The sequence below is a fragment of the Dasypus novemcinctus genome, chromosome 13 (genome assembly GCF_030445035.2).
Source record: "Dasypus novemcinctus isolate mDasNov1 chromosome 13, mDasNov1.1.hap2, whole genome shotgun sequence".
Classification (NCBI taxonomy): domain Eukaryota; kingdom Metazoa; phylum Chordata; class Mammalia; order Cingulata; family Dasypodidae; genus Dasypus; species Dasypus novemcinctus.
This window is the reverse complement of record NC_080685.1, coordinates 60,096,490-60,119,760: the sequence shown is the minus strand read 5'-3', so window position 1 is coordinate 60,119,760 and position 23,271 is coordinate 60,096,490. Positions and strand designations below refer to the sequence as shown.

General features: G+C 47.6%; 1 protein-coding gene across 5 annotated transcripts in view; it reads right to left on the bottom strand.

Annotated features, from left to right (window-relative positions):
• Nucleotides 1-513: 513 nt before the first annotated feature.
• Nucleotides 514-23,271, bottom strand: part of LOC101435890 (protein FAM163A) — a 101,562-nt gene continuing 78,804 nt past the window's right edge. For 2 of the 5 annotated variants that reach the window (XM_004461879.4, XM_012526509.4), the window contains exons 2-4: nucleotides 8,099-8,193; nucleotides 4,120-5,241; nucleotides 514-3,583 (exon numbers count right to left, since the gene is read on the bottom strand). In XM_004461879.4, the coding sequence (XP_004461936.1) occupies nucleotides 3,179-3,583; nucleotides 4,120-4,212 (498 nt within the window). In that variant the 5' untranslated portion in view covers nucleotides 4,213-5,241; nucleotides 8,099-8,193 and the 3' untranslated portion in view covers nucleotides 514-3,178. The remainder of the gene's footprint in view (nucleotides 3,584-4,119; nucleotides 5,242-8,098; nucleotides 8,194-23,271) is intronic. The other 3 variants (XM_012526508.3, XM_012526511.4, XM_023589769.2) reach the window with 3 other exon arrangements.

Genomic DNA, 23,271 nt, shown 5'->3' with positions numbered 1-23,271 from the left:
TGGGTCTAAGCAGGGGAACTTGCCCCAGTCCCCTTATCTCTTCTCTTTCTGCCCAGCATGCCCAGGGCAGGCTGTGTGACACTCTGGGTCTCAGGCCTCAAAGAGTTGGTGATTTGACCCAGAGCTATAGAGCAGGGACAGCACAGGCATGGAGGGTGACGGTGGGGGAGGCGGCAGGGAGGAGGGGCTGAAGCTGAGGCGGCGCCCCACCGAGGCTTACCACCACCCGAGGGTCACTTCAGCCTCAGGACGGCACCAGCTACCCTTCAAATCGCCTCCCCAGTAGTCAGTCCATCTTCCCTGGATGTGAGCTCCAACTATGGCAATGGGCAAACACCCGGCAATGTGGCAGAGGATTTGCTAACGTGTAAGGGAGGGGAGAGGGCACCAGTCGATTTTACTGTTGACAACAGACGTACTAGGTGTTGACAGGGTGACCCTGAGGCTGAAGCAATAGGGACCACTCATCTTAAATCCACCCTCCCCTGGTGAGGAACAGAGGACCCTGTGGGATTTTTATGTCAAATTCCTCATTTATTTCTGACATTCACTTGGCTGTGATTCCAAGTTTTCGGAGATGCAGAATGAGAAGAGAAATCCTTAGCAGGAGTAGGGAAGTGAGGTGGAGACAGAAGGCAGAGAGGAATGGGTGTTTCCACAGCCCCTCCTTCTTTTCTTTTCTGTTGAGGGTGCAGTTTGTGTATAAATAGTGTCCCATAGTACAGACTCCACAGCTAAAAAGTACAGCGCAGCTGAGTGCGGTGAGCTGCCTTCCCCACAGGTAAGGCCTGCACAGCTGCAGGCAGGCACCCAGGCGATGCGGCTGTGCGCCGAGGCAGGGTGGGGCCGTGTGGGGGAGAGCTGTGGCCCACCATTTCTCCCCTGCCCCAAACCCAGATTTTGATTTGTGGGTTGCCAGGCTTCAGGCTGGGAAAGCTACAGGAGACGGGATTGGACAGGATGATTTGTGTTCAGAGACCCCACAGGTCAGGGGTAAGAAGCCAGGGGTCCTTTACTGCGCAGTCTTGAATTTTCCAAAGGCAGGGAGGTAAGAGGACACTATTTGTGGGGAGGAGAGATGCGGCTGCCGTGGTGGATAGCATGTGGAATTCCGGGGGAGCAAGGCACTGGGGCCGGTCCTCAGTCAGGAAGTGGCGAGGGCGTCCAGGCCCAGCGGCTCAGGTCGGGGCCTGCACTGGGCCCAGCAAGGGCTGGCGGTGGGCTGTCTGGGCTGGCCCCTCTGGACTCGGCACAGATCTCATTGCCCCCGCCTAGCGCTGTCCCCTTGGACAAGTGTGACCAGTTGAGGTCACTCAGTAGGAGGGTCAGACAACTGTGTTGGCTTTCACTGACAAGGCGGGTTCGCCTGCCAGCCCTGCGCTGTACTGTGGTCTCTCCTCCATCAGCCAGCATCCCGGCCCACAGGGTCAGCCGGTTGTGTCCCCAGCCCCTGCGGTAGGCCTCTTCCAGGAGGTCTGAAGGGCCGTTAGCATCCAGCTGGGGGAACCTTATTTCCGTGGAGAAAACGGGAGTTCCAGAGAGGGTAAGTGGCTGGTCCTAGATTAATGAGGGATTGAAAGGTGGCCAAAACCCAGGTCCTCTGATTGCCAAGTCAGTGTGCTTTAATTAGAGTGAGATGCAAGAGAACCAGCTACCGCCAACAGAGCAGTGATGCAAAAGGTGTGGAGCCTCAATCCCCTAACCCAACCTTGCCCTTCATGAAATGCAAAATGAGGATTTCAGCAGAGGGGGCGGCCCCTTCCCTGCCCCCCTCCCCGCGGCAGATAGGCTCGAGGACTGGGGGTGGGGCGGGAAGGCAGCCACTCTTTACTGCCAAGGCACCTGGAAAGCGCTCATCAGGTGAATTTACTCAAAAAGCTTGAGGCCACTTCTGAGTGGGAAGTGGGAAGTGGGCTTGGGCTAGGGTAAGGGAGTAAGACCAATCAAATGGCCCATCCCTGGGAGATGTGTGTGTGCGTAAGGGGAGAGGGCAGCAAGTGTGGAATACAACTGATAAGTCAAATCCTCCGTCCTCAGAAGTGAGGGCTGCTGTCTCTGGAGGAATGAAGCGACCCTGGTCATGGTGTCAAGGGTGGAGCCCGCTAGGAAGCCGGGCTTCGAGAAGGGCTTTTGTGGCTCCAACAGCTGCAGCCTGGCTCCACCAGCGCAGGGCTGGCTGCCAGAGGGGATTGGCTCCTTAATCACCTGTCGGTTCATGCTGACTTGAGGTCAGATTTTTCCTTCTAGTTGGTACATCTAAGACCCTTCCACTCTGCAGGCCCCGAAGGTGACAAAGTCCTTGGTGACTGCAGGTGGTGACTGGTGCGTGTGCACACACCCGAGGGAATGCACACACCCTCAGAGGACTGCATGGCTCTCCGCATGGGGTACAGAGCCCCTAGAGACTCCCCCTCGCTCAGCTACTGAAACAGTACTTACTTGAAAGAGCCTCTCAGCAAGGGGCAGCTGGAGCCTAAGACAGAGGATTTGGGGGGAGACAAGGTGAAGCCGTCTCTTTTTGGTGCAGCCTCTGTGAATAACTTTATGCCACGGCCTTAAAGTTAGCTTGATGTGTTCCATGAGGTACAGATGTGGAGTGTCAGGAATCAGTGTCTGTCCTCGAGCTGCGACAGTGACTGTGATAGCCACAGAACAGAACAACCAGATTGTGAAGGAGCTGTGGGATTGGTTGTAGCCTGGAGTCCTGAAGAGGTCCCTGTAACATACCTTCCTTTTCCTTCTCAGATTCTAGAACGTTCAGTTCTCAGTTTTCCTTTTGCCCTTTGCACCCTTTCTTCTAGGCATGGCCATTGCATCTCCCAAGGATGCCGGAAGCCTCTAGAGGCTTTGCTTAGCTTTCCTTGGTCATCCTCCCCTCGCAGGCCATGGGGAGGTGGTGGGGGTGGCGGTGCCGAGGCTGGCCATACGGGTGTCCCAGCAGAGAAAGCGACAAAAACTGCCCATCCGACCCATCAGGCCCTACCCCTGGGCCCCAGGGTGGCGCAGGCCCTGCCCTGGTTCTCAGTGCACACAGGAGCTTGAATCCTGGTGAACTCTCTCCACTGTGGGGCAAGAGAAGCCATAGTTCCGGGGCTCATAGTTGAGGGGTCATCCAGTGCCCCCGCTGCTCTTGTGGGGGCAGCAGCATTGGGGAGTGTGTGGGTTGGAGGGAAGGGGGTTACACGTCTGTACTAATAGCCCTTGGGTTGGTGAACGCCTCGCGCCCAGAGCCAGGCCAGGTCACCGGGTAACTCTGGGGCGCTGCCGTCTTGAGGGATGGGGCCCCCCCCTCCTTATAGCACGTGGGAACCAAGGAGAGCCTCTCGCCTCCCCCGCCGTTGGGCACCATGTCAGCCGTCTGTATGTAGAAAGGGGCGCTGTAGAGGGAGCAGGCGGCGCAGTGGCTGGCGCCTGCCGCGCACGGCTGGCTGCAGGGCTCGCCGGTGGGAGGCGCCAGGCTGCCGCGGCCGTCCAGGGCTCGGGAGCTGCAGGCATTGCAGGTGGGGCCTCTGGGGTGCGCGGGCAGGTCGTGCTCCTCCTCCTCATCTGCGTCCTCGGCACCGCTCTTCTTGCAGCAGTAATACTGGGGCAAGGTGGAGGGGGACGCCTGAGAGGGGGCAAATGCCTCCGCACTCCCGAGCGTGTGCACGCCCCCACGCCCCCCACCCCCCTTCATCGAGCACCCAACACCAGAGGCCCGCGATCTGCAAGACCAATATTTCTGCCCCTTTCCTTCCCCCTGCTTTCCAGTACATTAACTCCAGGCGTGACACAGGGAGGGAGGGACATCCAAATCATTTTGAGGACAGAGCTGAGGGCTGCTGGGAGCCCTTTCCTGGATGGTGCCTTTCCCACCAGTCTAAGATCTCAGAGGGGCAGGAGACCCCACACAAAACTGCCACATCTTCCCAGCACTCTCTCTTTAGAGTGCGCAGAGGGTGGGGGCGGGGGCCACGGCTCCTCTCTGACCACCCTCAGTCCCCAGCCCCCTGATTGTCTCCCATGTACCACGACTTCGGCTTTGTCACCCCTCTAGACAGAGCCCTGCTTCTGCCCCCGAGCTGTGTGAGGGATTGCTGGTGGCCGCCTGGCCTTTGGCTGTGGGCCCAGGGGACTGACCTGGAGCCGACAGTAGCACAGGACAGCAATGATGCAGAGGAGGATGGCCGTAGCTAGGATTCCGCCAGTAATCACAACCGTTCCCGCTGTCATCCGCCCGACGCCCCATCAAACTCTGCAAAGCCTGTGGGTGGAGGGGTGGGGAGGGGCTGAGGCGGTCACACTGGGCCTGGGGAGGCTGGGTGTGGATCCTGGAGCACTGCCGGGGGGAGTAGGTGAGACCTGAGCACCTCAGAAGAGGGAGGACCCCAAGCACTGGGTGCCAGGGGCCTTCTGAAGACACAGGATGCGCTGGAGCTCCGGCCTGGGCCAGCCTAAGCTGGGGGCTCACAACCGAGGAGGGAGAGAGGATGCAGAAGGCTCACGGAATTGTAGTTCTGCTCCCTTGATTTTGTCCAGTTTCTAAAGCTTCTTCCTGTCTTTCTCCTTGAATCCTCTTCTCCCCTTTACTCTTTTCATATACCCTTCTTGGCCCCTACGTGGGTTCAGGACAGGAATAAGGGCTTCTCCGTTCTGCTCAGTCCGTGCCCAGGGCGGCACCAAGCATCCCCTGCGTTATCTCACGTAATCTTCACGATAACCTGGGGGTAGTTATTAATCACCCGCACTTGGCCCATGGTGAAACTGAGGCTTAGACCGATTTGGTGGGGATTCTGTGCAGCTGGGTTCACCCCAAAGGCCCTCGCCAAAGGTCCCGGAGTGCCTGGCCCTGGCTGGGGTCAGAATATCAAAAGCTCCATCTGATTCTGCCCTGGCTCAATGTGCAGTACGTGGTTTGCTTTTTTTTAAACTTTAAGGAGATACCAGAGATTAAGCCCAGGACTTCAAACATGGGAAGGAGGCGCTCAACCACTGAGCTACATCTGCTCCCCCTACACTACTTTTGGGGGTGTCTCCTCTCCTTCAAACCTTCCTGGAAAACAAGGGCAATACAAGCCCAGAGGGAGCTGTCCCGGCTAATGGGAGCTGTTCAGGCCTCGGGAGGACTCTCCTTTCCTTTAGTGAATGGGGTTTCGAGATCCCAGGCTGAGGCAAGGGATCAGGAGGATGCGGGGTGACTTGGCATCCTGAGGCTGGAAGAATGACTGTGAGCACTTACGTTCAGTAAAGGGAACGGGTGACCTGTAAGACAACAAAAGGGACAGAGATGTTGGGAGAATAGTGTTACCTCCTGGAAGTGGCCCCAGGGGTTATGGAGTATTCCCAAAACACCGCGCCACCCTCATCGTGCCTTCCTCACCTTGTGGTATAGCATCAATAAGCCTATGGATCCCAAATCTGGGAGATGTCCCCAGCTCTGGAGTCCCTTCACTTGGATGCCCCACAGTCATCTCAACCTAATTATGACAGGCTGAACTCATCACCCTGTTATCCAGACGGGCTCCCCCACCTCCCACCTCTCTTCTCTCTTGGCAGTTCCAGCAGGGCTGCTATGAATGGTTTGCAGGCTGTTCATTCTCAAAGCACGAGCAGGGGCTGAAACTCCACGTGTGCTCTGCTCACAAAGCTGTGGGCCCTGCTGTGCTTGCTGGCAAAGGGGAACCCTTCTCTTCACCCAAAGACACCTTCTGGTCACCACAGTGGGATCCCGGGGGACTGCTTCTGACCAGTGGCACTGTTTCTAATCCACTCAAAGGCATAGTAGCCTTGTTATTTGCAGCATGGTCCGTGGAGCTTGTTAAAAATGCAGACTCCATTTAAGAGCTCAGGTGATTAACTTGCACCTTAGGTTTGAGAAGCACTACCATCCAGGCCGCTGGGTGGTCTTGGGTTTCATTATTCCCCTAGTCACCTGGACTTGAAAATTCTCCAGTTCTTCTTTGGCTTCCCCTAGTCTTTTTCGGAGAAGCCTCCCCTGACTGCCCCATCCCCCAGTGCTCTCTCTCATCTCTGGATTTCCACCGCAATGCCCTGCCACGTGAACTGGTGGGTTGCCAGTCAATTTTTCATGTGGGAATGTCTTGACTTTTCAACTGAATTATGAGTACTTTGGGATTGGAAGCTATGTTTTATACTGTTTCCTATGCCCAACCTCTGCAGTATTATACACTGTGCTCGGCACACAGCAGGTGCTTAATAGAAGTTTGGCAATCATTTCTCTGTATTGCAATTCTTTCACAGGAGTGAAATGTCTCTGATCTACCACCAGGGGGCAGCAGGTCATACCTCAGTTCACGTCCCATCAGCAAATTTGAACATCCCTCACTGTTCAAGGCCAATTAGACTTTGCCCAGAAGCCTGGTGGGCTGCACTTCAGAGGTTCCGTGGGGGCATTTGCTGGGTGTGTGTGTGTGTGTGTGTGTGTGTGTGTGCCTGGGGAGGCAGGGCTGAGACTCGTTACCAGGAGGTGGTTTCACCTCACGTCTTTCTCCAGCTTCCCTGCTTGCTCACCACTGAGAGCTGCCTAAGGGACAGAGTCCTGTGGAATGACTTGAAGTTGGGGAAAGGAGCAGTGACTCCTGCTACTGAAGGTCTTGGCCTCAATCCCTGGGATGTCCCTCCCGGATGTTTAAGGAGACAGAGAACGAAACAGTGGCCTCTTTCCTTCCTGTCCTCCATGCCTGGCCTCCCCTTTTTCAGTCCCATGGAGGCTGGACAGTAGCAGCAGCCAGATAATGGGGGTGCATGGCAGTGCAGACAGAGCTAGGGGTCTGCTGGCCTGGGGTGAGCCACTTGGCTGCCACCCCATCTTGAAAACTGACCCTCATTCTCTGTTTCCTCACTTGTAAAAGAGAGATTAACAAAACATCCGCTTGCTGGTATGATTGTGAGGAAAAGTGAGATCCATGGACTCGAAGGCCCTTTGTAAACTGTAAAAAGCCCTATAAACATGGTTATTTATGGGGAACTAGATGGCCCAGATATGTTGACACTGCTCAGGTTAAACTTAAAATCATAAGTGAGAAAGTTGTGTAAAAAAGGCATGAAATGAACTAGCCAGGTCCCAGGCGGGTCTCCTGAGGAGCTGGTACTAGTGGGGCAGTTTGACATTTAATTCCCACATCAGTGGCCCTCTATTTCAGGTGAGTTTATTTTCTCTTTGCAACTATATGCAATGATATATGCCTGAACAGCACCCTACAGTTTCCAAAGTGCTTCCATTAGCATCACCTCCGAGAGTGCGCAGGCTCTAAGATGGAGCCCAGGGATCCCCGCCTCCTGACATTCGTGCCCTTGTGTGATCTCCTCCCCTTGAGTGTGGGTGGGACCTGAGACTGACTTCTAACCAAGAGACTACAGCAAAGATGATGGGATGTCACTTCTGTGAATAGATTATGTACGATTCTGACCTCCCTCTTGCTAGCAGACTCTCTCACTTGCTGGGTTTGATGAAGCAAGTTGCCTTGTTGGGGAGGCAAGGAGCTGAGGGTGGCCCCAGCCACGAGCCATCAAGGCTCTGAGGTGCTTAGTCCAACAGTCCAAAAGGAACTGAATCCTGCAAACAATCATGCAGGCGAGAGTGGAGGCGGATGTGTCTCCATCTGAGCTTTCCAGTGAAACTGCAACCCTTGCCAAACTTGGAAGCCTCAAAACAGACCCTGAAGGAACAAACCAGTTAAACTGTGCCTGGATTCCTGATCCACAGGAACTGTGAGATAGTCAATGTATGTTGTTTTAAGTTGCTAACTTTGTGGTCATTTTTGACACAGATAGTTAACACACCTCATTTGAACTTTACAAATCTTCTTCTGTTAACTTGGTCTGAAGTCACATGAGATCAGGTGCCTGAATCAGGACTCAAGGGCCAGTGCTATGGACTTCCCATCATAGCTGCTGCCTCCTGGTAGCTTTCCGAGGACAGGAGAACGTTGTGCCCGTGTGTACCCGTGTTCCCTCTGGGGCCTAGCAGATCTGGGACCGAATGACTCAGTGGAGGGTGACTCAGGCACTGGGGCAGCCAAAGGGGACAAAAGTGCTGCAAAATCAAGATTCCCAGGGGCCCAGACACCTTCTCCTGAAGAAGAGGCATGTACCTTACCCTTACATGGATCAGCTTGAGCAGCGACAGCTCAGTCACACAGACAGCGCTTGAGCAGACAGCGGGGGGCGTGTCATGGCCAAAGGTATCAGTCCCTGCCAGAGAAGAGAGGGGAAGGTCAGCCAGAACTCAACAGGGAGGCTGAGAGGACGGACAGGCTCACCCCGGCATCAGGCTGTGACCCAGTGACTGTGGAGTGGAGGTCCCCAGAGGGGCTGCTTCTTGACTTCCCAGGCTGCTCCGTTCTCCGGGGCCCTCAGACTAAGCACCTGAGGACAGAACGCTTCAGCCGTATCCTATCCTGACCTTGCTTCCCTCCCGCACTGCTGCTGTCTGAACCCTCTGCCAACGTAGTATCATCGGGATGGTGGAGAAGAAGCTCTAGGAAGTGAGGCTCAAGGGGGAAAGTGCTTCTGAGGCTTCTTTCACGGTGCACTTGAGAATTCACATTTGTTCCCTTGGCAGAAGTGTCCTTGCTGCCTGCACGACTGATCCCTCTCCCCACAGCCCCACATACCTCTTCCTCATACCCTTCTCATTCTTTCCAGGACCCAAAGCTACTCCTTTCCTTACTCCACTATCCCAACTCCCTTCAGGCCAAACATGCCAACTAGACAGTCTAGTAAACAAATTCAGCTGCTGTGGTGATGGAGGGGGAAGCAGAATCATTCTAAGACACTTAGTAATCCGAAGAAGTCTAATTATTGGGGCTCTCTTCAAACCAAAATTCTTTAAATACCTCTTCAACGTTATTTAGATAAGAGGCTGGGCCCTACACTGGGAACGGGGGAAGGGCGCCCTCTGGTGGTGATGTTCGGCCTCGGCTCAATTGCTCTGAGGAGCTGAGCCCCACTGACGTGTTTTGTATTGGGGAGCAGGGAACCCAACCACGTAACCAGATCCACAGAGCCACCTTCTAAGGGTTTCTAGGCCAGGAGCGGGAGGTCAAAGGACAGACAGCAGCATGCCTCAAGGACTGGTCCTTATCTGAGTTTGCAGGTCTCAGGATCAGACCTTCGGGAAAAGGTGAGAAGATGGCAGACGCTCACCTGCAAAGGCCTGCCCGCACCTTCCTCCCCCTCCCAGACCTGCATCTCCACACTGCCTCCCAGCTCCTCCTGCAGCTGTTCTGGGTGCTCAGGCTTTCTACTCCCCAAGGTGCTCTCCTCACGCTCAATAAAATGTAAACCATCCATAAGTGGATGTTAGAGTGGGACTCTTCTACGTAAGTTTGGATTAAGATGCCAATAGATAGCTGAATACTATCCCTCCTGCCATGTGCAGACTGTACAAGGGAATGTGAGAAAACCTCTTTCAGGATCCATGAACACTTCCACCCACTTTGTAAAGAAAGATGGGCCATTAGTTTGCTGAGGAAGCTTTCTGTGGCGAGAGCCAATGCTGAGCCACGAATCCCTCCATCCTGTCCCCAAGGGAGGAGGGCCGTGGTGGGATGCTGCCCTCTAACCCCACGCCTAGTCAGGGGAGCTTTCAGAGGTAACACTTGGGGAGGGTGGCAGTGAGTTTACTGCAGCTGGGAGACATGAAGCATGGCCCCGGACTCATTCATACCCGAGGACGCTGGAGTGGACTGGGAGCTGGGGTGGGACCTAGTGAGAGAAGTGTTAATGCCTTGGGGGCAGAGCTGGGAGAGCGCTGCAGCGCTGGCTGGCTGAACACCCTGGCTCTGTCAGGTAAGGATGCAGGAGTGTCTCCAGTGGACTGGCTGCCATGGGTTGGTGTCCAGCAGTGCCGCCTGGAGGGGTAAGAAGAGCCCAGCAGAAGAGGCTGGGAGTGGCCTCCAGATGCCCAGGGGCTGAGTAGGGAGTTGCAGGGGACCCCTAGGATAGAGATGATGCACCCCCTGGGGTATGGGAACTGCAGGAGAGAGGGGCCCAGCGGGGGGTTTCGGAAGAGTCAACAAAAACATGCATAAAAGCAAGAAGCCGGTTTTAATGTTCTCTCAGGCCCACAGAGCAGAAACCATTGAGCCCCGCAGAGCACCCATCTCAATCCTGGAAGGTGGTGAAACAACAGCTAGTGGGGGTGGTGATAGAGAGGGCAAAAAACAGGGGACATGCAAACAGCAGAGGGACATGGCAGCTCCAGCCGGAAGCAGATCCAAGCTGGAGGAAAGGAGACGATTAAGGCTGTCAGATTGGGAGTGCTTTGACTACTCTTCATGACGGGCATCCTAATTTCTGAATGGAGACTGCACTTATAGTTTAAAGTGACCATTAGACTATCAGTCACGTAAGAGTGCATGAAAAAGCCATGGGACCTGGTCATATTTTTATTTATGGGTAGGAGAAGATTTCTCCTACTGAGTACATTTTAAAGTAAATGGATGCTGGGAGAAATAATGTGTTTTTTTGGTTTTGTTTTAATGACAAACCATGCAACATGTTTAACATACCAGTTACTTCTAGAGGAATGAGCCAAGGAAATGGAAGGACACTAGGAGATCTGGCCCAATATATATTTTTTTCCTACACTAAGAAAACAAGTTCATAGAGGACAAGTGATTTGCTTAACCACACACACCAAGAAAGAGATAGGAACTGGATGGGGTGCTGGGAATGAGGCCTCCTAACTTGCAGACCACTGCCCTGCTATGAGGCTCCTTCCAGAAAATTAGAACTTAGTCCCCCAGGAGCCACGGTGTCTCCTGAAGTGAGGTTTCTCAAATTGGCTTGATGGTAATGATCACCAGAGCCATGTGTTCAAACAGAGTCCAGAGCCAGCCCCACACCCACTGAAGCAGCGCCTCTGCGGAGCAGCCCGGGGGTCTGTGTTGGTAAGAGGTTTGATCCTTGCCATCTGGCCCTTTGGGGAAATGATTTGGGGATGAAGGTCTGTGGTAGGATTTCGGGCTGGAGGCAGCAGGGAGGTGGGCAAACGTGTAGAGCCCCTGGCCTCACCTGCTGCCCACGACAAGACTGGCTCTGGGTTCTGCGTACTGGTAAGAGGGCCAGAAGGTAGAGGAGGGGGACGCCCAGGAGAGCCAGAGCCACGCGGTGCCAGCCTGGGAGGGGTGGGACCCAAAGAAGAAGTCAGGATGGGGGACCCTAAAGGACATTCTTCCAGAAGAGGCTGGGGGCTGCGGGTAGAATGAAAGCCACCCTGACAGAAGGCGCTGGGAAACGGGTCCTCCATGCCTCACCAGGCCAGTGTTCCTGTTCTCTCTGAAGGGCTCCTGCGCCTCAGTGACTTCAGCTTCAGCGAAGCAGGGTCACCTCACCTCACTGCCTGGGCAAATACTGACAGGAAACGCCAGCCACAGCTGGCACCAGCGCATGTAATTAACAATCCGGCTGCCCCCTGCTCCCGCAGCTCTCTTAGGAGAACGAATTAATTGAGTGGGGGCCTAAGCATCAGCTGATTCCAATTTCTTCTGATACAATTAAGCCTCTCCAATCATTTATTAACTCATGAAATTGACGCAGCCGGTTAGCAACAGTGGAAAAGAGGAACATTTTTCCCCTTGTTACCGGCCTTCCTGGGCTGCAATCCTTAGGCAAGGCTGGCAGAGGGGAAGGGAGCAAGGGGTCCTTGTTCTTTAACTGTACCTAGGGCCATGATCAAGCCTTGGTCCCCAGGATGAGGGTTGGGAGAGTTGGTAGGAATCAGAGAAAGGAGCCTCTTCAAAAGAGAAGGAACCTGTGCAAACCATCTGAGAGAAAAAAAGCCCCAATGAAATAATAAGCAGTGGGTATGGGCAGGGGGTTTCTAAAGGGCAAACCAAAAGCCTAACAAGCATTTGAAGAGTTGCTCAAACCATTAGTAACCTAAGAAATACAGACTGAGACCACAACGAGCTATTGCTTCACACTGGTAAGTTGACAAAAATTAGGAAGCTAGATGCTGCCAAGTTTTGATGCAGATGTGGGGACACAGAAGCACTGTTGGTGGCATACAGCTGGGGCAGTCATTGAGGAGAGAGACCTGGTACCACTTAGTCATAGTAAGTACACACATACCCCATGATACAGTGGTTCTGCTCCTGGGTCTACGTCCCCCCCCAGTTCTCAATACATCCTTTAAGGGTCATGTATGAAGAAGTACATTGATGTGTTGTTCATAGGGGCAGGGAATTGGAGGCTAACTCAGCAATCATCAGTGGGGAGTAGAGAGGTAAAATCAGGTATATGCACACCATGGAAGGTAATGCAGCTGTTGGAAACAATAGACATGATGTACCATAGCAACACACAGCAACGTGAGATCTTAGCACGGTGCTAAATGAAAGCAACCAACTAACCAGATGAAATATCTAACAGGACTGCTTACAAAATTTTAAAATACAAGTGTATAGAACAACAATTCACAAAACACATATGAGAAATGGATACACATTTGGGAATGATTGCCTATGAAATGTGGAGAAGAGAGAATAAAAGAATAAATAAATAAAACAAGAGAGCAGTTTTGTACAGACCAATGGTGAATGATAATGTCAGTGATGGTCTGAAGTTATTTTTATGAATCCTAACAAGAAAAAGATTATGTTCTTGAACTAAGCCATTGCAGTGGGTGTGGGCCCTTTTTTTTTTGTAAACAAGAATAAATTTAATTACTTTTAAAGATTTAATGATATACAAAATGTATATGTTATAATATCTTTAACTAATACACTTTCTTTCTCTCCCCCTTATCAATATTAAACACTTTTTAAACAGCTTATCTCTTCTTGTCTTATCAGAAGAGATACACTACTGAAAACAAATAAGCTGTACACAGCTACTTCCCAAATAAAAATTATAATTAGTACCTAGGAAACAAACAAACAAGCAAAAAAGCAAAGAAAAAAGAATGAAAGAAAAGGAAAAAAATCAAAGCATAAAACTTCAGTCAAATGAAAAGCTTTAGTCAAATGAAATACTTAAGTATTCAACAATATCTGGGGCAATTAAAATACATTTTATTGGCACTAAAGTGGCATTGCAATCTTCTGACATCACATGATAATCCAACTCAATTTCTTAAATAAGTACCACAAACAATATTCATGTTCAAATGTTCCTATACAATTGTAAATATATGCAAGAGTTCATATTTATATTCTGATTTGATATACTGGTCAATAAAATCTTTGGAGAAGTATATGACTTTCGATTGGACTATGTCAATGAAGTTTGACTCAGGTTGGGTCTCCACCTTTATATAAATGGAGCTTTATTTAAATGGAGCTTTATATAAAAGGCAGATACACAGAGAAAGGAATCCATCATTTTGATCCTGCCATGTGAGGGAGGACTGCAGGAAGACAGAGAAGCCCCAAGGACTGAGAGAGGTCTCAGGGTCTGGAATCAGCAGAGCACAGAGGCAAGGAAAGAGGTACCCGAGGAGCTGGGCCCAGGATGCAGCTCAAGGCTGAAGAGACAAGCCCTGCCATATGCCTGATCTATGACAGCTGAGTTCCAGGAGATGGTGTGCACTGAGGGGAAGGCAGGGACCTTGGCACAGATCACTTGCCATCTTGCTTCACCACGTGGCAGGACACCGGGATTTCCAGTAGCTGACTTTGGTGAGAAAGCATCTCTGATGGTGGCTTGATTTGGACATCTCACAGCTTCAGAACTATAAGCTTTTGCCCCAAATAAATCCCCTTTATAAAAGCCAACCCATTTCTGTGTACTTTTCATTGGCAGCCTTGTGGCAAACATAGACATGTTATGATCTGATGAGTATAGTTACATCAGCCTTCTGCACCTGGGGTCCAAACAGAACAAAAAGAGAAAAGAAGGAAGGGGATTTTTGCCTCTCCTAGGGAGCCTTCCATGATGGACTTTTTGCTGCATATTTCTATGCAGGTGCTCCAAAATACTTGATAATGGCTTGGTTCACCTAGGGTTTGTTTTAGTTTCCCTTCCTACTTATCACAACAATGTTCATTAGTATTTGAAGAGATTGTCCTGCGCTTCATCTTGCTTGATCCTTAACCAGGCGTTACAGTTTTTTGTTTCTCTTATTTTTATAGATGACAAAACATGTGTTCAGAAAGGTCAGGTGATTTGGCTAAGGTCCCACGGCTACTGCGGGGAGATCTGGGATGTTAGGTCTTCTGACTTAGAGCTCTTCGCTAGCCTAACCAGGCGGGAGGGATGGGGGTCGCCATGGCTGGGAGTTGTGGGAAGGGATTCTCGTCTGCACTTAGTACTTGATCTCTCTCCATCTCTACTTGATATCTGCTATTGCTTGGAAGGTGTGCTCAGATCCCCAGGCAGCAGCCCTCCAGCCCAGTGACTATGAAACAGGCTCACTAGGAAAGGCAGAAAAGAGCCTGTAGCAGGATGTCAGCAGACTGGAAGAAATCCAAAGGAGAGCAGAGGAAGTTGAAGGGATGGAAGGTTTGCTTTCTAAGGCCAGATGGCACTAAGGAGGGGCATGGAGTCAGGCTAACAAGGTGGCCAAAGGGAGCTGGCCAGAAGGCACTGGTCATGGGCTCCAGGTAGCAGGAAACAGGTGCCTTGCTCAGGGCTTCCCAATGGGGACAGGATTTGAAATACAGGAATAAAATTTTACCAAGGAAAATTTAGACCAAATCCAAGTTAAATCTTACAGAAGGACAAAAACAAGTTCAAGCGGGAGATTTGGACACTGCCAACCTGCATCACACTGGGAGGCATAGGAAGATTACCAAGTTACCCTCTTCTCCTTTCCTCCAGCCCAGAGGATTTTCTCTGTTTATTCCACAAGTCAGGTTTGACTGGACTGTGCTGAGGGCCTGTTCAGGGTCAGGCATGGCAGTTTCTGGGTTTATTCAGAACCTTCAAACTCTTCAAAGAAAACATTCTAAATTGGACAAAAGTGCCTCGAGGAAGACTCTCAAAAATCCAGTCACAGGTGTTCAGGTAAAGGAGGCAGCTGGCTTTTTGCTGAGTGTTTAGGTGGGGGCAGCACTCTATGGAAACCCACAGAAATCATCTACCAGTGGGAGGGGACCTTCAAGCCAGGGCTCTGAACAAGTATGAGATATCAGGGGGCAGAACCACAGGGGGCAAGTCCAGCATGACACCCAGCAGAATCCGTGAGAGGGTCTGCAGAATCTGGGTGCAAATGCATGTGACCTGACCAGAACAAAACTCTGCTCCCAGCCATATGGATTAGATCTTCCATCCTTACTTGGTGATGAAGAGTGGGAAATTCACACCCAAATATGCCTTTGAGTCTTAAGAGTTTAACACACGCAAGCTCAAGTCTATTGTATATTACAATATATAGGGTTCCTATTCTACACTATGGATTTGATAAATCTCAGCGAATTCTTTGGGTGTCTTTGTGAAGATCCAAGTTAACAAACTCTTCTAAGAATGGAGCTGTTTGACTACCAGAGTTGGTATTCTGGTGTCTAGAGGGAACAATACTAAGTAAAGAGCACCTGTATCTTATTTCTGTCTGTTGACATGCTTTGATATTTCTGGCCCTGGGGTGCTCCTGTGATGGCTCTTAGAGCTGAATCCATGGCAACTTTGCACCCTATAGATGAAGGTGGGAAGAGGGTTTCTCCCTGTTCTCTGGGAAATGGAGAGAGAGGACAGGAGCCCTATTTCATCCACTGGCACTGCTGGCTGAAGTGGGGTAAAAATTGTATGGGGACAGCTAACCCATCAGAGGGAACCTCCAGAATAGGCTATTTCAGATGAACCTGGTACCCTTTTGGAAGAACAGTTAGGGTGGTTAGGAAGAGACAGATTTTGCACTTCTTTTGTGTAACAGGAAAACATGTTAAAGGTTAATGTTCATACCTGTGCCCTACCTTTGCTTTCTGCTAATCTGTGTCTACCAGCTCATTTACTGGATGTGGCAGATTTGGGATAAAAGGTTGAATTGAGAACTATCATGCCATTTGGACTTCCATAAGTTAGAAAGTAATTTATATAAGTCAGAGTAACTTATCTGAATATGCTTAGACAACGAGGGGAAAGAAGGAGAAATATAAGATACAGCAAATGAGATATTTGAGAAACATTCTGGATAGAGAGACTGCAGAAGGGAAGAGACTTTGGGGGAAGCTGCCATGTGTGAGAGATATTAACAGAGATGGAGATGAGGAGAGAGGAGTTTAGAGTTTTTAAAAGATATGTTATGGGAAGACAACCAGCAAGATGGTGGTATAGTAAGGAGCTAATAGAGTCAGCTCATGCTACAGGGCAGTTAGTAATCACCCAGAGCTATCTAAACCACATATCTGGGGGCTCCAGGAGACCAGAAAAGCATCCTGCAACATCCTTGAAAGAATGGAAGGAGGAGACTGCCCATCTGCAGAGAAGACTTGTAAGTAGAGTGCTCCACACTGTGGAGGTTGATGCCCATCCTCCACTGGTGGCACAAGCTGCCTTGGGAGCTATTCTGTAGCTGCAATTGGAAGCTCCATTTCCCAAAAATGGGGGAGGAAGAGACAGGTGGGCACCAACTTCAGCATACTGATTAGTAAATTCGGAGGGCTATCCTAAATCCAAGTTGGAATGAGGTCAGTAGCCACTATTTTGACTCCATCTCTGACATGAGGGGAAGCTGATTGAAAATCACAGTGAAGGTAGGGACCATCATTATTCTGCTCAGATTGGACTACAGTGCTAGCCTATTCTTCAGCCCCACCTCTGGCAGGGAGGAGACTGGCAGGCCCTGAACCAGCCTCTCTGGGTAACTGCAGGTATATTTGGCTGGCACAGACTGAATAGTGAGCAGTCTACCAGGGCAACTGTGGTCATTTTGGACCAGCACAGCAGAGATTGCTGCCCATACCTGCAACTCCATCCCTACCCCAGACAGGGGAAGAAGGGGCATGAGGCTTCATCAGTCTCTCTTAGCAACTACAGATGGTCTTGGCCTGCACAACTTGGATTATTACACATAGCTGTGGTTCTGACCCTACTCCTGACAAAGGAGAAAGGCAGGAGAAGCTTCATCAGTCCCTGGAGCGATGCAGGCAGCTTGAGCCTCTACAGCTTATAGCACCAGCTATATCCTTGGCTCCTATTACACAACCAGCAAGGGAGAAAGGGCAAGAAAGCTCTAAACTAAAGATAGAAACTGCACCCAGAATACATACATCTAGTAAGGCAGATACCAAGAGACCAACAAAAAACTACAATCCACACCAAGAAACAGGAAGATATGGCCCAGTTAAAGGGACAAGAGAAGCCTCCAGATGATGTAAAGGAGTTGTGACAACTAATCATAGACGTTCAAACAAATCTTAATAAGTTCAATGAGATGGTTAAAGAGATTAAGGATATTAAGGCATTGGATGAGCACAAAGAAGAATTTGAAACCATACATAGAAAAATGGCAGATTTTATGGGAATGAAAGATGCAATAAATGAAATAAAAAATACACTAGAATCATGTAACAGCAGATTTGAGGAGGCAGAATAAAGGATTGGTGAGCTTGGAGGCTTCCAAAAGCAAACATACAAAAGAACAGATGAAGAAAAGAATGGAAAAAATTGAACAAGGTCTCAGGGAACTAAATGACAGCAAGAGACATGCAAAAACTACATGCTATGGATGTCCCAGGAGAAGAGAAAGGAAAAGAGGCAGAAGGAATATTTGAAGAAATAATGGCAGAAAATTTCCCAACCCTACTGAAAGACAGAGATATCTGTGTCCAAGAAGCATGACCTACTCCTATCTGAATAAATCTGAATAGACCAACTTTGAGAAACATACTAATCAGAATGTCAAGTGCCAAAAACAGAGAGAATTCTGAAAGCAGCAAAAGATAAGCAATGCATAACATAAAGGGATACACAATAAGATTAAGTGCTGATTTCTCATCAGAAACCATGATGACAAGAAGGCAGTGATATGGTATAATTAAGATTCTGCAAGAAAAAAACTTCAGGCCATGAATCTTATATCCAGCAAGATTGTTTTTTCAAAAATGAGGGTGAGTTTAGCATATCCACAGATAAACAGAAACTGAGAGAGTTTATAACAAAGAGGGCAGCCTCGCAGGAAGTACTAAAGGGTGTGCTATGTGCTTGGAAGAGAGTCTAGAAATGAAGATTATATCAGTAAAAGTAACTAAAAGTCTCAAAAGAGTAGTAAAAAAAAATTTATCAGATATAACCCAAAGGTCAAAATGTGAGAAATAAGAACTGCCTTTACAGTAATAATATCGAAAGTTAATGGATTAAACTCCCCAATCAAAAGACACACATTGGTGGAATGGATAAGAAAATATAAGCCATCTATTTGATGTCTGCAAAAGAATCACCTTAGATCCAAGGATACCAATAGGTTGAAAGTGAAAGGCTGGAAAAAGATATTCCATGCATACCATGACAACAACAACAACAACAATAAGAAGAACAGAAGACAGAGTAGCTATACTTATATCAGTTGAAATAAACTTTTAAGGGACACTAGTAATACTCAATCTGAGGAGGAAGTCAGGAAAAAAATTCCATTTACAATAGTGACTGAAAGAACAAAATATTTAGGAATAAACTTAATCAAGGATGTAAAGCACTTGTATTGAGAAAACTATAACGCATTGTTTAAAAAAATTTAAAAGACCTAAATAATTGGAAGAACATTCAATGCTCATGGATTGGAAGACTAAATATCATTAAGATGTCAATTCTACCCAAATTGATAAACAGATTCAATGCAATCTCAATAAAAATTCCACTAGCATTATTTTTAAATAAATGGAAAACACAATTATCAAATTTATTTGGAAGGGTAAGGAGTCCTGAATAGCTAGAAACACTCTAAAAAGGAAAAGCAAAGTTGGAGGACTCCCACTTCTGAACTTTAGATCATTTTACCTAGCTACAGTGGTAAAAACAGCATGGTACTGGCATAAAGACAGAAACATCAATCAATGGAACTCAACTGATGGTTCAGAAACAGACTCTTACATCTATGGTCAAATGATTTTTGACAAGCCTGTCAAACCCACTCAGCTCAGGCAGAACAGTCCATTCAACAAATGGTGCAGAGAGAAATGGATATCCATAGCCAAAAGAAAGAAGGGGACCCCTATCTCACACCTTATACAAAAATTAACTCAAAATGGATAAAAAACCTAAATAGAAAAGCAAAAACCATAAAGCTCCTAGAAGAAAATGTAGGAAAACATCTTCAAGACTGGTGGTAGGTGATGGATTCTTAAAGGAGATAAGAGGAGGACTGAGATGGACTACTGATGCTTAATGTATGTAGAAGTTTTAATTAACTTTACTATAAAAGTGTGGAAACGTATAGACGTGATGGTTACACATTAGAGTGAGTAACAGCATGTTTATAACTGGGAACATGGATGGAGAACGTAGTCTAGGGATGTTAATGTCAATTGAAAGGAAGTTAGAGAATAATCTAGGGACTGAATAACACAGTAAACACTGAGGAGGATGAGGAATGTGGTTGATGTACAGATGCAAGAGTGTCCTTTGTGAGCTAGAGTTCATATCACTATTGCAGGGTGGTGGAATGTGGAGAAGCATGGCAAAAATACAACTGCAGTGACCTATGGACTATGGTTAACAGCAATACTGTAATATTCACGCATCTATGCCAAAGACATACTGTGTTGATAATGGGGTAGTATGGAAAAAGTGTGCCAAATATATGCTATGGACCATGGTTAGTGGTAACAGTCCGATGATAGCATCTTATAATCTGTAACAAATATTCCACCATGGTGTGGTGTGTTGATGAAGGGGTGTTTGATGGGAATTTTGAACATATGCATGATTGTTTGTAAGTTCACAAATTCTTAATAAAATATATATTTAATAAAATAATAATAGGGTGGGTTGGGGGGAAATACACCAAATGTAAGATATGGACTATAGTTGGTAGTAAGATTTTTTTTTTTAAGATTTACTTTTTATTTATTTTTCTTTCCTCCCTCTCCCCCCCAGTTGTCTGCTCTCTGTGTCCATTCACTGTGTGTTCTTCTGTGACCGCTTCTATCTTATCAGCGGCACTGGGAATCTGTGTTTCTTTTTGTTGTGTCATCTTGTTGTATTAGCTCTCCGTGTGTGTGGCGCAATTCTTGGGCAGGCTGCACTTTCTTTCATGCTGGGTGGTTCTCCTTACGGGTGCGGGGGGTCCCCTACACGGGGGACACCCCTGCGTGGCACAGCACTCCTTGCGCGCATCAGCACTGCACATGGGCCAGCTCCACACGGGTCAAGGAGGCCCGGGGTTTGAACCACGGACCTCCCATGTGGTAGGTGGACACCATATCCATTGGGCCAAGTCTGCTTCCCTCAGTAGTAAGATTTTGATGATATTCTCTCATAATTTGTAACAGATGTCTCACAGCAATGTAAAGTGCTGGTGGTGGGTTGATGTATGGGACCCCTGTATGATGTTATGCATGTTTGCTTTGTAAGTTCACAACTTTTACTATCCACTTATTGTTTCTGTATGTTCATGTATATATGAGATAATAATAATAGGAGGGTGGGTTGAGGGAAAAATACACCAAATATAAGATACTTTAATTAGAAGTAATATTTTGAGGATGCTTTTTATCATTTGTTAAAAATGTTTCACAACAATGCAAGGTCTTGGGGGTAGGGTGAGGTAAGAAAGCCCTGTATGTTATGCATGTTTGTTTTGTAAATTTACAACTTTTCTATAGTATGTATGTTTATGTGTAAGTGATATACCTCAATAAATTTTTTAAATGAAAAAAAATGTTATGAATGAAATTTCTTCCCTCGAGATTTTTCCAGATCTTCCATAAAGATTTAAATTGTTTTTCAAATGTTTTGCTTATTGGACTTGAGTTGAAAGTGGCACTTTGATGAGACTGTGTCTACAGAGCAATCTTCTTTCTTCTTTTGTGAATTATAATCACAAAGGATGATGATTTGTCTAAAGGAAAATAATCTGTAGGAATTACTAGTGCCAGATGACAGGAAACAGAGATTGGCATTTATGAACGTCCTAAATTTTAAGTGTGTGTGCATGTGTGCTACTGATATTTTTCTGGAAAAGAGGTACACAGCATTCACCCGGTCTCAGACAGTTGTGTGCTGCAGAAAGATTAAGGGCTACTGAGTAAGATGATGTAGAAGAAGGAAGTGAAAGAGGAAGGGGATAGATAAGAAGACAACAGCTGTAGAAAAATAAAGGAAAAAAGACTCCTATCTTGGAAACTACAGCTAGAAAATGAAGAAGAATTAAATTTAAATCAGTGGGTGGGGGGGTATATGGTGACCTCATATTTTTTTAATGTAACATTTAAAAGAAAGTGAAGAAAAAAAATAAAAACAAACAAAAAAATAAACATAAAAAAAATTTAAATCACTGAAGACCAGGCAAGGCAGAAAGTCATTTCCACAAGCAAAATAAACCATAACATTATATACAGGAGACAGAGATTTGGTAGGAAACATGAATGATAAACAGTTTCTCAATTTGTTATGTGGCCCTTCTAGGAATAGCCGGACTTGAGTGCTGGGACTGTGGAAAAGTCTAGCTTTACCCATCAGGGGAGCATCCAGAACAGGCTGATTCAGATGAGCCTGGTGCTCTCAACAAACAGTTAGTGTGATACACAGTCTCAAGTGCATCTTAATCTCTGGCTTTCTTTCTTATTTTTTTTCCTTTTATCCCCGAAGGGACCATTTTTAAAAAAATCTCTTATTTGCGTTGTTACTTCTTAATTTCATACATTTTTTACTACTTGCTACTTATGTGGTTTTCTTATAAATTTCTTTGAATATTATTAAGTATATTAACACTTGCTATGTTATAAGTGCTGTAAATAATGTTTTCCCAATATGGGCTCCTTTTCCATTTAAAGTTTTTGAATTTTTAGGAAATTAAATCTTTTGTCACTTTCTCTTTCCCACGTTTATGTAAGTATTTTTCGTTTTCTTCTAATGTTTTAAACGTAATTCTTTATCTAGTAGGGATATGTGATTAACTCTATTTCAGGATGAGGCAGAGGTTTCAGTATAAGCACTTTTTTCACACAGACAGCCAATTCTGCCAGGTGACCAATTTTCTTAGAACCAAATTATTAATCTTGATAGACACTGACTTCAGATCTGTAAGCAGTTCTCTTTGTGAATTCGATCTTCAGATCTACTCACCTATTTGCCTACAACTATTCCTATTCCCCACTGTTTTTATTAAATCTGCTTCATAATGAATTTTAATGGCTGGTTAGACTATATGTTAACTTTTTTTATTGAAGTATAACATACAGACAATGGTGCGTCATACAGAAACAGCTTGGCTTTTCTATCACTGAACACACCCATGTAACCAGCATCCAGATCAAGAGACAACATCACCAGCACCGAGAAGCCCTCTTGGAGTGCTGGATTTGGGTCTACGTGAGCACCAGTCAGAGCTCTGCTGGAGGGCACTCGCGTGTAGGCTGCTCAGGGCCACCGGCCCCGTGGCTTCTAGGTCCTGAGCCATAGCTTTTTACACAGCGGCTCAGGGGTCTATAGCGAGAAGTCACTACTGACATTTTTGGCTGGAGTCTGGAGGAGAGAAAAATGTGGAATTCTACCCCGGGCTTTTCCATTTGGAAAGGGCATTGAGCCCTATCATCTGTAAATGAGCAAAGAGGAAAAACTACCAAAGCCTGCAGCCCCTCAATGTCTGTCTTACCACTAGCAGGAAGAGCTGGGCCATTCCCTCTTCAAACCCTGCCATCCATGCCAGTGGGATTTGGAGTTATCTGGGACACAGTCCCCTCCAGAGGGCTAGGGGCGACGGGTGAATGCAGAGGCTACAGTCTCCCTTCTCATCAGAGCGAGTTATGATGGGAAGACATTGGCAAAACACTGAAGCTGTTCTGAGTAATACTGTAAAATGATTTCTCCAAAAAAGGCACCAAATGATGGTGCCTTTAGGAAAATATTTTTCTTTCTTAGTTTGGATTTTGACAGGACAGTCTCTGAGAACTGTGGGACCTTGGGAGATATGTTGTATAAGTGTGTGTGTGTGCATGTGCATGCAAATGTCTGAAACAATAATAACCCACTAGAGAACTGAAGTAAGGATGAGGAGGCATCTCTGTACGTCACGTTACCTGAGAGAGAAGGGGAGTGAGGGAGTGTGCACGCATGCTTTAGACTATCATAGCCCACCTTGGACTGCCCAATAGGACACAGTTCACACAGCAGTCCACTTCACGGCATCCGAGATACCCAGTCCAGAACGACACCAAGCACTGGGGAAGG